Below are 15,351 nucleotides of genomic sequence, written 5' to 3'. Positions count from 1 at the left end.
TTGGTTTGACTCCATTGCACTTCATCCATGTACAGTAATGGATGTTTCCGAGTTTACCACCACCATAGACTTTCAATCTTAAATTGTACTGTAACTTTGTCATTTTTTAAAAAAAAAGTGCCAATAAGGGTATAGAGAAAGCTGTAATAAGATTATTTGTAGTGGCATAGATAAATATGCTTGTTTGAGCATGGAAAAACAGCCATAGTTACAACTATTTTAGATAAATTCCGAACATAGTTTTTGTATTTAATTTGCTTATATTTACATTACCAATGACAATGCGAGTGAGTGGAGGGATGCACGCATGATTCATCTGGGATACAAACCAGTTCCCCAACACACAATGTGAATTCTAAACCACACACAAAGGTATGACTTGTCACTACAAATTTCTTGCACAGAGCTTTGGAAAAGATGCACATAATGTATCTAGTAGGTATGTTAGCCCCCACACATGACGAGTTGTAAAAATTAAATCTCCTCGAGAGAAAGTAGCACCCCACCCCCCTTTCTGAGAATCTACACAGGTGAATTCCAAATCTTTCAAATTGAAAGAGGTCTCTGACCAATCTCAATCATCACATGCTCAATGCGTAACATTGCCTCCCCTGATGAAAGGTATTTTAGTGTCTGTGGACCTGCATCCACAAAGCAGTGGTTCATCATATTTGTGAGCAGTTTTAGTTTCCTGAACATACTTCAGGAATTTGCACAAGATGTAGCAAAAAAAAAAGGGGGGGGGGATTGAATACACAGGAAGTCTACCAAAATAACAAATTCTTGACCTTTTTTTTTGCATTTTTGTTAACCTTTATTTATTCGACCCCTATTTAGGTAAAGTTAGAAATTAGCAATTAAGAAAATCAATATATATTTAATGTGAAACTCCTACCAAAAGGCCAGTTAAAATGAAAACTGAAGCCATATTTAAAAAGAGATTTAGACTTGCTTTATACAACTTTTCCGGAATGTCTGGAGTAACGACGCGCAGAGGTGAAAGCTTGTGGGCAGGGCCAGACTAGGTGGGGAAGGGTGCGAAATGCAGAATTCCCCTAGTAGGCTTGTGAGCTGTCATGTTTACTATAGAACTACTGGACCACGAATAACCAGTCGAGTCGACCCCTCCATGCATTCTTTGGAGGAGGCACACACCCACAATGTGCGCCCGGGACGTTCTCTTACTCCAGACATTCCGGAAAAGGAGTGTACCTATCAATGCATCCTGGACTCAATTTGGCAGACGAGGCTCTGGCATCTGGACTCACAGCCAGTATAATCTTATGTGGGGCTTGTATTCAGAAACTTGCATAGTCTGGCTTTTGCCTACCCGCAACCTGCGAGAGCAGGTGTACTTGCTCGCCTGCTAACAGCAACGAGTCATTCAAGAAGACCCAGGCACCTGCAAAACCTGCTGGAAGGAAACAGCCCTCTGGCAGCGTGTCGCTCCAGGTGTTTCTCACCACGTGGACAGCTGCAGCCAGTGTTGCCTACTTACGTAGCTCCTAAATCCTACGAAGTCCTAGGAGGAGCTCTCTGCTCCAAGGAGTATTTAAATACTTAGCGATTTCAGTTCAGCGTAAGCAGTTTTTATCTTATTGCCAGGAAATGCACGCAATATTACAGCTTCATTTATCTAAATGAATGATCGAGCAAACAAAAATCTCCTCACTGAAAATTAATTGTTTTTCATTGCATGGTGCCTTAACCAGGCACGCAATGGTGCCTTAACCAGGCACGCAATGGTGCCTTAACCAGGCACGCAATGGTGCAACCAGAGGGGGGCAGGGGGCATTGCTCACAACCTTGGATGGAAATTAAGTCTAGCGGAGGGGCAAGGGTGGGGGTCAAACATTAAAGTACAAGAAAAAACAGGCTAGCAGGGCTAAAGGATTCTCAAGATGGAATTAGTTTTCATATTTTTCTTGAATTTTCCTTCCAGACGGCCAAGGGCACCTGCAGAGGGGGAATGGAGGGGTAATTGCTACCCCTTGATTTCAGATTTTATGAAAGTAGAAATATATTATAATATATTTTAACGTCTCATCAAGTTCAATGCCTTAGCAAGGGGGTAAGGGGGTAGTGGGAGTCGGTGCTGGGCGCCGAACGATCTAAGTGAGAAAAGTTTTAAAACAGACAATGCCATGGTGAGAAAAGTTTTAAAACAGACAATGCCATGGCGGCCCGTGATATTATTTGCTATTAATGTTGGTTTGTTACGAGTTGTATGAATTGATTATCTAATGTATTTAAATAATATATATGCTTTAATGAAATTTTGAATATGTACACAATTTAGTGTTAGCATATGTATTTCTTATTTTACGTCGCTCCATGTGAAGAGAAAATATTGTAGATGGAAATTTTACATGCCATATGTATGTACATTCGGAATGCATTTATCATGCACTTTCTTTCTTTCAAAAACAGTTTGTGTGCTTGTTTCCCATTATTAGCTAATGTGAAATTGACGTGTTGAAAAAAATATTTATAATCCTCTGTTTCAACACAAATGCATGAGAACCGACTTCTACCCCCTTTTTGCATGATTTATGAGGATAATAATGCCTTTCATGCTACTTTATTACTATTATTGTTGTTGGCACGTTTATCCAGGTACTTGCCCCCCCCCCCCCCAAACGAGGGTAACAGCAATGCCCCTGGCTGGCTACGGCCCTGGTGTTTGTAGTAGAACAGTGTGTTGTTCGACTAGCGACCTCAGCGTCGAACGTGACATGTTTCAGTCCTGCCCTATATCCATATTATATATATATATACAAGGGTTGATCAAATGAAAAGGTACGAAATGCGGCAGTGCGTGTTCGGACAGGATGGCGTTAACATTAGCAAATTCGACTGTTGAGGAGCAGCGAGGCGTTATCCGTTTTCTGACAGCGGAAGGTGTTAAACCGGCCGATATTCATCGCCGGATGGTGAACATTTACGGGGAAGACGAACGACCGGAGCTGCTCACGGAGGGTGTGGGTCTGCTCCATGATAACGCACGTCCACATGTCTCCAGGGTCACACACGCGGAACTGGCCAGGTTCAAGTGGGAGCAGCTAGACCATCCGCCCTACAGTCCGGACTTATCCCCCTGTGATTTCCATGCGTTTGGTCCCCTGAAAAAGAATGTGAAAGGAAAGCGCTTCACCTCGGATGATGAACTGAAGGACGCTGTGAAGGACTGGGTCGCGTCACGGCCAAAAGAATTCTGGGAAAAAGGAATCATTCGGCTCGTTCATCAATGGGATCAATGTGCTCAGGCCTATGGAGGATACTTTGAATAAAGTATTCATTTACACCGACAGTGTCGTTTTGTACTCTCTGTCTGTCTGTCTGTGTGTGTGTGTGTGTGTGTCTATATATATATATATATATATATATATATATATATATATATATATATATATATATATATATATGTTAGCACACACACACACAGATGGGGGACAAAATAATACGAACACCTGTGAATGTAGAGAAAATCTTTATTAATAGGGTTGGACCACCCTGTGACAGAAGTACACTTTGTATGCGACGTGGGATGGACGCATAGAGGTCATGCACAATGTTTAAGGGAATATGGAGCCATTCTTCTTCCAGAGCAGTCTCCAATTCCGAAAGTGTGGCTGGAGGCGGACTTCGAGCACGAAGTTTGGACTCCAAATATCCCCACAAATGTTCTATAATGTTCAGGTCAGGAGACTGTGGGGGCCATTCAAGATGTCCTACTTCATCGTCATGTTCTTCAAACCATGTTTGGACAGACCCAGCAGTGCGGATAGGAGCGTTGTCATCTTGAAAAAGCGGTCGGTCCCCAGGAAATAAAGTCTGGACAAAAGGATGGAGATGATCCCCCAGAATGCTGCGATAGTGACTGGCATTGATCTTCCCATGCAGAAAAACAAGTGGTCCCACACCATGCCAAGATATCGTGCCCCATACTTTAATGGACCCACCTCCATGCTTCACAGTCGGCAAGAGACAGTCAGGATGAAATGCATCTCGAGGCGTTCTCCACACATAAACGTTCCCCGTGGTCTGAAATAATGTGAATGTTGATTCATCAGACCAGATGACTTGTTGCCACTGCTGTGGGGACCAACTTCTGTGAGCTCTGCACCATTGGCATCGCTTGACAGCATTACGGGATGTCACCAATGGCTTACGAATTGCCACTCGGCCATGAATGTTTGCAGCATGGAGTTCCCTTTTGACAGTTTTGGTTGAAATGGGGTCCTGGAGATGCCTGTTCATTTCAGATGTTATCTCGGATAACGATTGCTTGTGCTTTCGGGCCACTATGCGCTTCAACACCCTCCTATCCCGAGCAGCAAGCTTTGTCTTTCGTCCACTGTTGTGCTTTGAAGATGCCATCTTACCTTGTGTTGTGTACGCTGTTATAACGGCTGATACTGTGCTCCTTGCACACCCAACAAGCTTTGAGGTTTCAGTCACCGTGGCTCCAGCTGAACGTGCTCCAACAATCATGCCTCTTTGGAACTCTGTCAGGTCTGACATTGCAGTGTCTCTTGAGAGCGTATGATAGACAAATGCACCACCAATGACTGCTGTTGGCAAACTAATACCTTCCCCTTCACAGCCACTAGGTGGCAGACTTCAGTGCCAGGTGGTGCTGCTGTACTGCCGGTGTGAAATGTGACATACTTTTTCACAGGTGTTCGTATTATTTTGTCCCCCATCTATGTATATATATATATATATGTTGTTTACGACATATACTTATGGATCCTTTGCCACGGAAAACCTATTTCAATGTGTGTGTAAATCTCATTTCATTGGCAATGTGGCTTACGAAGCTTTGAGTTCCCTTTTTTAAGTAGTGAAAATCTATTGCAGTTGGCAGCACTGAAGACAGGTGTGCACCTGGTGCAGTTTCTTACTCGAAGCAACTACATCATGCAGAGGGAGGGGCGTGCAGTTGATTGAATGAACGCACTGAGACCTACTAGGTATCTTACGACTGCGGGTACCCGGCAGGTTTTCAATACCTGCCAAGAATGATCTGGGCAGATGATCAGGCAAGGTGCTCAAACGAGGGTGTTGCGCAGGTTGCATGACATTTCAGAAGCGCTGTCTCGCGAACAGGTCTGCTCCAGGTCTTGTGTAGGCCTCTGCTTTTATTGTCATACCTATGTGTCTGTGATTGCCCCTTCATCCATCTTGCTTTACCACCACTCATCCTCATCTTCACGATTAGCCAAAGGGGAAGAAAAGAGAAGTAAAATAAACTAAATCAGTCATTGTAAGAGCAAAAATTCTTGACCTACTTGTTGATTTCTTTTCTTTTTCTTGACTTTCATGCCTGGTAGACACCCTTCTACAGCTGTAGCTTCTGAACATATTGATAAACAAATAAAGTCAAGTCTTTGAAAACAGCATAATGGTAATTTATTTCCACACTAAAGTGCCTCATAGGCAAGTGATAGTTGCATCACAACATACTTCATACATTTCTCCACTAAGGAAAGAAGGATACTATGCTTTGGAAACTAGTTGCACAAAATAGTTCGTTTAGTGTTAGTTCATCTCAATCTTCTCAAGACATGGGGAGATCTCTGTTCCTCTGATCTTTCTTATATTGTCAATTTAAGCAAAAATTTAGCCACCAAGGGAAAGTGATCTGAAGGTGAGGCAAGATTGGGGATGTTACCTATCGTCTCGCACTCGGACTTTTTGAGTAGCGAGTACTTTCCGAGGAGTTTCAGTTTCCCTTCAATCAATTTCTGAAACCTCTGGTTCCAAACAGTACTGAAAAAGAAAGCCACATCTTGTTACTTGTGCATGCAGGAGTTTATGGAAATGTGCAAATGAAAATTTATTAGGACTGAGCTAATACAAGCAGAATCAGAAAATATTGGTTCAAATTTAATCACGAAAACTTTGGGGGATCAGCAAAAAATCATTGGCGACTCTTTGCAGTGTAATTATCCTGTAAATTTTACAAAATGCATAATTGTATTTAATTTTGTAACAACATTTTGTTGCAAAAGTGAATGTCATAATTAAATGAAAGCACTTTCAATATTGGGAGCCACAGTGATGTAGTCAGTAGAGCATCTGACATGTGGAAGACCCAGGCTCAATTTCCAGTGTGGGTGATATAAGGTCAGAATGTTTCCACCTTTGTCCTTTCTTAAAGCCTCTGAGGTTCGCCCAGCTTCAAATAAATGGGTATCTGAAGGGGTTGGGGTAAAGGTAGCCAGAGCATTGTGCTAATCACATCACCTCCAAAAAATAGCCAAGATCGAGAACGTACAGGGCCATATTTCCACACCCTCCCCTATATGTGCCTTCATGGCATAGTGCAATATGCACAGAGAATTTTACCTTTTTTTAATATTCCAATTACAGCGAAACCTCGATTTTACGTTTTTCAAGGGACCAAGGTGAAACAACGTAAAATGAGGGAAAGTGTAAAATTTGTAAAAAAATTATAGCATTTTGCTCTATTAGGACTATGAATATTGAATGTATAATGCAGGAAAATTTAAGACTGAGGAACATAAAATCAGGGTTCCACTGTATCTCTAAGTAATTCCATGAATATTTTAAAGAGAAACTCTGGTAGGTTGATGTATAACTGTAACGTATTGACTTTTTGTTACTTATAAATACTTTGAACACAACTTGTACTTGTTACACTGTTCAAGTATCATTGTCAGTATGGATAGGAATTCAAAGTGGTATTGGCTCAGCCCTAAAAATTATTCATGAAATGCTATTATTCAACACAAATGAAGGGCTCAAGTGTAAACCATGGTAAGTGACATTTTGGTCATTTCTGAGTTCATTAAAAAAAAAGAAGCTATACTGTAGATAAATTGTTTTCGACTTTGTAACTCAAAAATTACCAAAATGTCACTTACTATGTTTTACACCCGAGCCCTGCCATAAAGAAATTTCAAATCAATTTAACTTTCACTCGCATATAAAAACCAAAAGTTCCATGTTGCTTGCAAAAATGCAAAAACTAGTTTCTTCCTTTTTTGCTGTTTTACATGTAAATGAATTTAACTGTGTTCTGAAGATATCTGTTCTGTTCATATCACAAAAAAATTATCACTCTTCATGCAAGTCACTGTAAATATGCTGTTTTTGCTTATTTTATGTTGCTTTTCCATCTTTATGTTTTATTTTATTTTATAGTGTTTTCTGCTTTGAGTTTTAAGTTCACATGGTTCTGATGATAAGAAGCATTCTTGAAATTACAGAAATATTAGAAAACAAACATACATTGTCTTAACCTACAGAAAAGTAAAAGATGTCGACACTAAAGTAAATGCACAAAATTGAAAATATAGAAACTGAAGCTATGAAAATTATAGATTAGGTTAGATTTATTTCATCCATGAATCACATGTTTGCATTTAATGCTGTGCTATCGGACATGTCAATTTGTCTTCACATTATAATATACTAATACAATGGAATGGTTCCTTAGCCTGTTAGAGTTCAATCCTGGAAGGTGTGCACTCATTTTAGTGAATACAGTCTATTATACAAGGTGCATTCAATAAATATCTGGAAAAGTAGTATAAAAAATCTAAAATACGACCGTGATTGTTATATGTTTGTTATTTTGTGAAGGCATCTGCAAGCTGTACATAGCTGGGGCTGGCACGCCTGCCTAATGCACAGGATGTGGGGAAACAGTTACACAAGATGGCGGCACCCTTACAGGAGCAGCGAAGTGTCTTGAGATTTTTGTTGAGTGAAGGCGTGAAACCGATAGAAATTCATCACCGCATGACAGTTCAGTATGGTCACAAGTGTATGAGTCAATCAGAAGTGTACGAGTGGGCGGAGAAGTTCAAACAGGGCATAACCAGTGTTGAAGATTCTCCGCATCCAGGTTGCTCTGTCACTGCAGTCACGGAAAGCAACATTGCTCAAGTGGAGGACTTGATACGGGAGATGGTTTGCTCTCTTTCCCTGCTGTTACTTCATATGTACAATGCCCAGAGGTCATCATAATGTAAACAGTACCACCTACTCCATCCTTTTGTGCAAAAAACTGAAACCAGCCATTCTGCAGCGACGTGGTCTGGTGTCCACTGCTTTGCTTTTGCTCCATGACAATGATAGACTACACACTGCCAGTGTCACATTGTCTACCATCAAGGACCTAAAGTTTGAGTGCTTACGCCACCCTCCATGTTTGCCCAATCTCCACACCTTTGCCCCACTGAAAGATGGACTAAGTGGATCGAGGTTCCAGAATGACGAAGTCCAGTCAACGGTACATGAGTGGTTACGCACACGTCCAAAAGATTTATTTTCCTGTGGAATCAAGTGCCCTTATCAAGCGCTGGCGTAGGTGCATTGAACTATGTTTGTAATAAATATTTGTTACAACATATTTCCGGTTATATATTGAATGAGCCTTGTATTATAGTAACATCAGTAAAATATGTTGAGGTTACAATATAAAGATAATATATGTAGGTACTCTATAATAGATTAAAAGAAATACTGCCAATACCTGCTGATTATATGAGAAGAAAAGAGGGAACACTCACCAGAAAAGGGTTTAAGGTAGCTCCAAGGATGTTTAGATATAGATACAAGATGGTGGAAAAAGAAGTTGGACCTGCAAGGTTGCTAGGCCAGAAACAATGATAGTCCTGGCCCAGAAAAATATTGTTCTCATTTGCCAAAATGTGTGAGTGGTAAGGTGTGGGTTAATGTGAGGGGAAAGGGGAGGGATGGGAATGGGGGTGCAGATAGGATATGGTTTGAAAAGTCATTGTGTGGCTTTATTCAGGCCAGGAGTGTGTGGTTACACTCATGGTTGATATATAGGCCCTTTCCCAGTATTTTTGCACTGAGATGTTGGTGGATTTGGGTAAAGGATGGATGACCGCTACCCGGAAGCAGCCATTGAAACAACTATTGTGACTGTTGATATGCATGGCAACAGTGAATTCAAGGTTTGATTGATTGATCAGAACTGGACCTACAGTTTAAAGTAGGATCTGAATCACTATGTGTCTGAACCAGGTATTGAACACTGTACTCCTAGATTACAGGGCAATGATGATACCACTATGCCATTGGGGAGGCCCTAGTGAAGTCAAGGTTTTGGGTGAAGAAGATGTGATTGTTGATCCTTTACTGTCTACTGATTATAAACAATACTAGCTTATTGTATGATTTCTACGGTTACATACTAGTAACATACCTGTAAAATATGTAATCAACAGTGACCCAATCATCTTGCCTCGTTGTTGCTTCTTGTCTATGTCGATACACGGATCGGAAATGAAATCTGTGACTCAAACTTCCAGATTCAAAGCTCCACTCTGGACTCGAAAGGCTTGCTCCTTGAAGCATTGCACCCACTTCCAGAATGGCTGTATCTTTACTGAGACTGGGACTGGGAACGGAGGCTGTTCCAAAACCCTGGACAAAGTTATTCACACTTCCTTTCTTCATGGCCTCCACAAACTCTTGGAAAGAATTATAGCATGGTGTGGCATTGTTGAACTCTTGAACTGTTTTTTGATGATCACTGTTGTACAACTTAAGCTCTCGTATTTCCTCCTCTCTATCAACATGTTTGTAATACTTGCGGTCCTCCTTTCTTTTCTTCACAATACTCAAATGCTGGCACTGGTCCGTCACCTCTAAGTGTTTTGGAACTAGCTCTTTTGTTAACCATCTACCTGGTCCATAAAAGAACAGGCGTTTGTTTGTTGTATTTTCATACTGAAACCTGCCTTCCGTCAAGAATTCATAAACACCAGTGAAAGGTTCAAGGTTCATATCCCCAGTCAGTATCACAGGAATATATTTTGGTACATTATTTCTATCCAATCCTTGATATGCTAAACGATCAATTTCTGCCAGAAGTACCTGAGTCTGGGCTAACTTTACATCATGGCGATTCGGATTGTACAAAAGATGGGTTGTAGAAACACACAAATAGTTTTGAGGACGATTCTTTACCTCCAGTTTTGCAACCAAACCAATATTGTCTCTGTCAAGTATGTCAATGCCTGGCTGGTAAAATTCGACTGTAGTGTATTCCACTAAATTGAAGCGAGACGTCTTGTAGTATATTGCACACCCATCTCTTTTGTTGTTCGTCCTTTGCTTAAAAATGCCTTTGTACCCTGAAAGGAAATAAATAATAATGAAAAGGCTTGTAAACTTTGTAAAGAAATGAACTATGCTAGAAAAATGCAATAATTCCATTTTTTTGTTTTAATCTGCATTTATTTTTACAATCAAAGTATGAAGGGCAGTAAAAAAAATGTTTTGCGATATCCATACTGTCAAGGCAATGCGTGGGTGGGAGCAGCAATACCATTGGTAGTGCAGTTCGTTTGAAGTCTGGTCTGCAAGGTGTATGCTGCACCAGTCTCCCATGTAAAATGGTATACAACCGGAAAACCAACTTTCTTCATATTTATTGAATTTGCCAGAAAATTTTGAAGTTCTCAGACTTCTGTTTTTGTTTTGCTCGCATGCCAGCGTTAGTGTTTTATTATTTTTATACCTAATTAGTAGACCGGATTTTAAAGGAAATACCTTTTTTTATTATTCAACACTGATCATGGAATAAATAATAACTGACTTGTTTTTCAGCCTAATTAATTTCTTCCCCCCTTTATAAACAACATCTTCCTTGGTCCCTTTATTGACAAGTAGAGTTGCAAAAAAAGCCGGGTTTTTTCAAAAGACTTTTTGAAGAAGAAAAAACTGAAATTTGGAGTCTCTACCAATTACAGCTAACCTATTTCACTTGAAGTTACTGTTACGAGTTTACAGGTTTGTAATGACATATTTTACAACTAGCTAAAAAAAAATAACATCATGTAGCAGCCAAAAGACAGATATTGGCCAATCCCAGTGGACACATATTGCATACTGGTTAAGATACAATTTTAACGCTAGCGAACCGGGGAGTTGGGGGGGGGGGGTGCTTTCGCAGGCCCACCACCTCTATTTTTTAAATTTTTAAACTGTTTGAAAATAATAAATTACATTGTTTCCTAGGATGTTCCCAATATTTCTTTATTGCTTTTGTTCATAAAAACATAAATGTAATATAATTAGGATGCAAAATGCACTTGGTGGGCATATCAGGCGCCATCTTTGAATGTGTCTAATTTGAGACACTCATGCCAGTGACAGTGTACAATTGGTTGGTAATGATTGTACCTAGTCTTACCATAAATACTGTCCCAAAGTTGTAAGTAAATAGACACAAAATGGTGAGAGATATTTTAATATCAGAATAACATGAGGTGCATGGATGTATTATGAACCAAAATCACAAATAATTATTCGAAATGGCCACCTTTAGCACTGACACACTTCTGAAGTCTTCGTGGCCACTCATCAATGGAATTACGCAACACATCAAGTGGAAACTCCGCAGCTGCCTTCTGAAGAGACCGCTGTAAACTGTCAATATTGGGATGTCTATCCTTGCAAGCCATCTACTGAAGTTTGGACCACAATTTGTAGTCCAAAGGGTTTAAGTCTGGACTGGCAGAGGGTCAATCTGACGTGGAAATGAAGTCTGGAACATTTGCCTCCAACCACTGCTGGGTGGTGCGGGCTTTGTGTGCTGGGGCTAAGTCCTGCTGGAAGCTCCAGTTCTCTCCATGGAAGATGGTGTCGGTAAGATTCTTCCATAGTTTCTTAAGCACTGTCTGCTGGTACACTTTGGATGAAGTTTTGACCCCCTTTTCACAAAAATGGAGATCCGTTGTTCCTTCGTAGCTCACACCCCACCACACCATGACTGATGCAGGATAGTGACCCCTCTGGATCCTGGGGACCTTGTCAACAGCTTCCCGAGAGGATGTGGCATACACCCTGTCATTTTGGGCATTGAAAGTCTCCTCAACACTGAAAATTTTTTCATCAGTGAAAAGGATTCGACGGTGCCCATTTGCCGCGTAACACTGAAGTAACCGCTTTGATTTCCGGAGCCTCTGGAGCTTCAGTTCACTTGTCAAGAGATGTCGTTTGCGTCGTTTGTAGGCATGGAGTCCCAGGTCACTGCGTAACGTACGAGACACCGACATTTTTGAAATCTTTAGCTCACGAGCCATCACTGACTGTTTCCGTGCAGGATTTCGTCGCACTCGTGCCGCCACTGCTTTTACAAGTTCTGGTGTTCGTACTGTGCGTGGTCTTCCTTGCCGTGGGCGATCTTTAACAGTACCAGTCTCAGCAAAGCGCTGGATAGGGCGGTACACAAATTTCTTGGAGATTTTCAGCTTCTGGAGGGTTTAGAAAATCTCCCCTGGTGATTTGCCTACCTTGTGCAACGCTACCACGGCCACACGATTTTCGTACTCACCCCATTCCATCTTGAACATTTACAACAGACACCTTTCCACTTGCCCAGCTCAACAAGCAATGACTCAGGCTTCACGCTACCGCTCTTGCCGTCTCTCGCTTGTAGGGGTGGATATACAGCCACCCTCAAACGTTGGGACAGTATTTATGGTAAGACTAGGTAATTATTATATTTAATAAACAAATACACTTCTGCAAACTAAAAAGCATTAATAAAAATTATTATGGATTTTGTGAGGTTTAGTGAATGATAAAATATAGCCTATGTGAGACACATAATAATTGGTTATTACTTTTTATTAATGATATTAATTTTTGTAATTATTATAATAAATAACTGCTTATGTAATCAGCAAAGGAAGCAGTGATTCAATAATAAAATGGTTTCTTGAATTTTAGTGATAAAAAAAGTGTGGGCCTGTGAGTCGAACCCCGGTATGTAAGTTTCTCGTATGGCACGGGTAAGCTAGGGTTAGAACTGAACGTGTAGTCCTGATGAGCACATCTGACCATGAAATGGACTTAAAACAAGCTTTTACATGTTTGTGTCTGAATTTAAATGTTCATGTCATAAAATATGAAACAAATGTTAATATCAAAATATTCAATGTTTCGGGACAATTAAAAATCTTTACTGTTCACAACACATATGCAGAAGTATACGTACCGGGTGGCCAGAATTAAAGTTAACCAGCTCAGAGGCCTCTGTAGCCTGTTTGAGGCATCGTAGAACTCTCACAGTTGGTGAATCCACTATGCAGACGATGGGAAAGAGGATAGCGATAAAAAGAAAAAAAATGTTCAATTTTCTGCCACCAGGTTGAAATGTGGCACTGTAATAATGAATATTGAAAAATGTAAGTCAGGTGTACAAATCTTTATTGTTGGTTTCTGCCAGTACAGCAGTGTTCAATATACATGCCAGAAGTGTGAATGACCTGTTGGAAGCGTAGCACAGCATGATCAACAGTTGCACGAAGCATGTCCCTGGAAATGGTAGTGACATGCCGTTTTATGCTTGCTTTCAGCTCAGGCAGCGTCTCTACACATTCCTGGTACACACGATCTTTCAGGTATCTCCATAGCCAGAAATCACACGGAATCAAGTCCAGCGAACGGGAAAGCCAAGCATCGGGAAAACCCCTTGAGATGACACGATCAGGGCCGAAGAAGTTCCATCACTTGTTTACCAATATGCGGTGCTGCTCCATCTTGCATGAAAATTGTGGTCGCTAAACATCCTCGTTCTTGCAAGGCAGGAACCACATGCTGTGCAAGGAGTTGAGCGTAACCAGAGTGGCTACGGACAAGCAGAAATGAAATTCCCTGACTTTTCCAGGTTTTTGCAGGACAAATTTTATATTTTTCCCTGAAAATTGTAAACTAAGTACACATTTTTACGAATGTAAATAATAAACTCACATACAGATCCAGGTATGGATTGTGTTAAGTACCAATATTATCTTGAGTGAAACTGACTTCATTTATCTATGATTTGAAACTGCAAAATAGTGAAGTTGGAAAATTATTACAATTCACAAGCTAGGGAGAATTTATTACAGGAATTTTTTCATATACAGCCAGTTTTGAATAAAAAAAAATGATTATTTTAAAAGTTGTGACTAAATGAGATTTGAGTGAAGTGCCATTGATAAAAAAATAAATTTGTAATTTATCCAATAAAAGAAATTTTGTAATTTATCAATCTCCTTAGACTTTCTCATTATTATTATTATATGTTGATATTTCCACTGAGGTTTGGATCCCTCTGCTTGCAAGACCCACGAGTGCAGACTCATTTTTTGATGCATTAACACTTGCATCATACTACTTTTTTCTCTGTAAATGAAACAACTTAACCTTTGCACATATGAGCGAGATTTAGACAGGGAAAATTCTTGACATATTCGATGCACACATGGCAACACATAGTATATGCTTGACACCAAAACCCCTAAAATCCGTTAAACCTGATTCTCAGGAGTCAATGTTCTGAAAGTGAAACAATGAAATCGTACAAAACAAAGTGTTATATTTCCTTACACTGAAAAAAATATCGGTGTTAAAACAACACAAACAGTGGTCACAGGAAGCCTACACTCCATTTTGATTAACATTTCACCTCAGTGGTGTTGAAATAACACAGATAAATGGTAACAATCAACATTTTTGAAACTTTGTTACCATTTATCTGTGTTATTTCAACACCACTGAGGTGAAACGTTGACCAAAATGGAGTGTAGACTTCCTGGGACCACTCTCTGTGTTGTTTTAACACAGATTTTTTTCAGCGTACATTATCAATGGTACTTCTCCTTCAATACAAACATTCACAGTATATCCATGTATTATGAAACTGACAACACCCAGTTATACCATTATTGCTGGGAAAAGGGTATATACGTACTGTATTAAAACTTTAAGGCAAGAAATGTATAGACATGAATCTGCTGCAATCGTAGCACAGTCGTGTTAGGTCAGTGCTAGGAGAAAGATGGTACGTACGGTAATCGAGAAAGATGGTATGTACGGTAATCAGATTTTTGCATGCTTAGAAGCGGGACATCAGCATAGAGTCACCAGCAATTGCGTGAAGTGTACAAACCGGACGTCATGAGTGACAGTATGCTCTTATGATGGTGCAGACAATTCACTGAAGACCAATCTAATGTGCAATACCCCATACAGCTGAGTGCATGTGGGTTCATTTGAATCACTTTATGTGAGAGATATTGGACCACTCCTATAAACTCCCGACCTTGCACATGAAGACTGATCTCTTTTTTTCAGCTGAAGAGGTACATTCTACGTGCACAAATATGTCATTGTTTCTTTAAGCCTAAGAAACACAATAATGTTGGATTATGCATTATTTTTAATTGTTTAAGATTTTTTTAAAAAAACGTGAAAAATGCAAAAAATTGCATCTTATGCCAAATTCGCATTATTTCGCTATTTTGGATGGGTGAAAATGTGTTCAGATATTACTGCACATTCATAAACAGG

The 15,351-nt window shown here is 40.1% G+C and overlaps 1 protein-coding gene across 3 annotated transcripts in view; it reads right to left on the bottom strand.

Moving 5' to 3' along the window:
- Positions 1–5,390: 5,390 nt before the first annotated feature.
- LOC145978587 (uncharacterized) overlaps positions 5,391–15,351 on the bottom strand; it is a 40,503-nt gene continuing 30,542 nt past the window's right edge. For all 3 annotated transcript variants that reach the window (XM_083111295.1, XM_083111294.1, XM_083111296.1), the window contains exons 6-7: positions 9,209–10,142; positions 5,391–5,775 (exon numbers count right to left, since the gene is read on the bottom strand). In XM_083111295.1, coding sequence (XP_082967421.1) covers positions 5,601–5,775; positions 9,209–10,142 — 1,109 coding nt within the window. In that variant the 3' untranslated portion in view covers positions 5,391–5,600. The remainder of the gene's footprint in view (positions 5,776–9,208; positions 10,143–15,351) is intronic.

This window comes from Lepisma saccharinum, chromosome 25, assembly GCF_977018435.1.
Source record: "Lepisma saccharinum chromosome 25, izLepSacc3.1, whole genome shotgun sequence".
Lineage (NCBI taxonomy): Eukaryota > Metazoa > Arthropoda > Insecta > Zygentoma > Lepismatidae > Lepisma > Lepisma saccharinum.
Note: the sequence above shows the minus strand (reverse complement) of the source record. Positions and strands in the feature narration are given on the sequence as shown.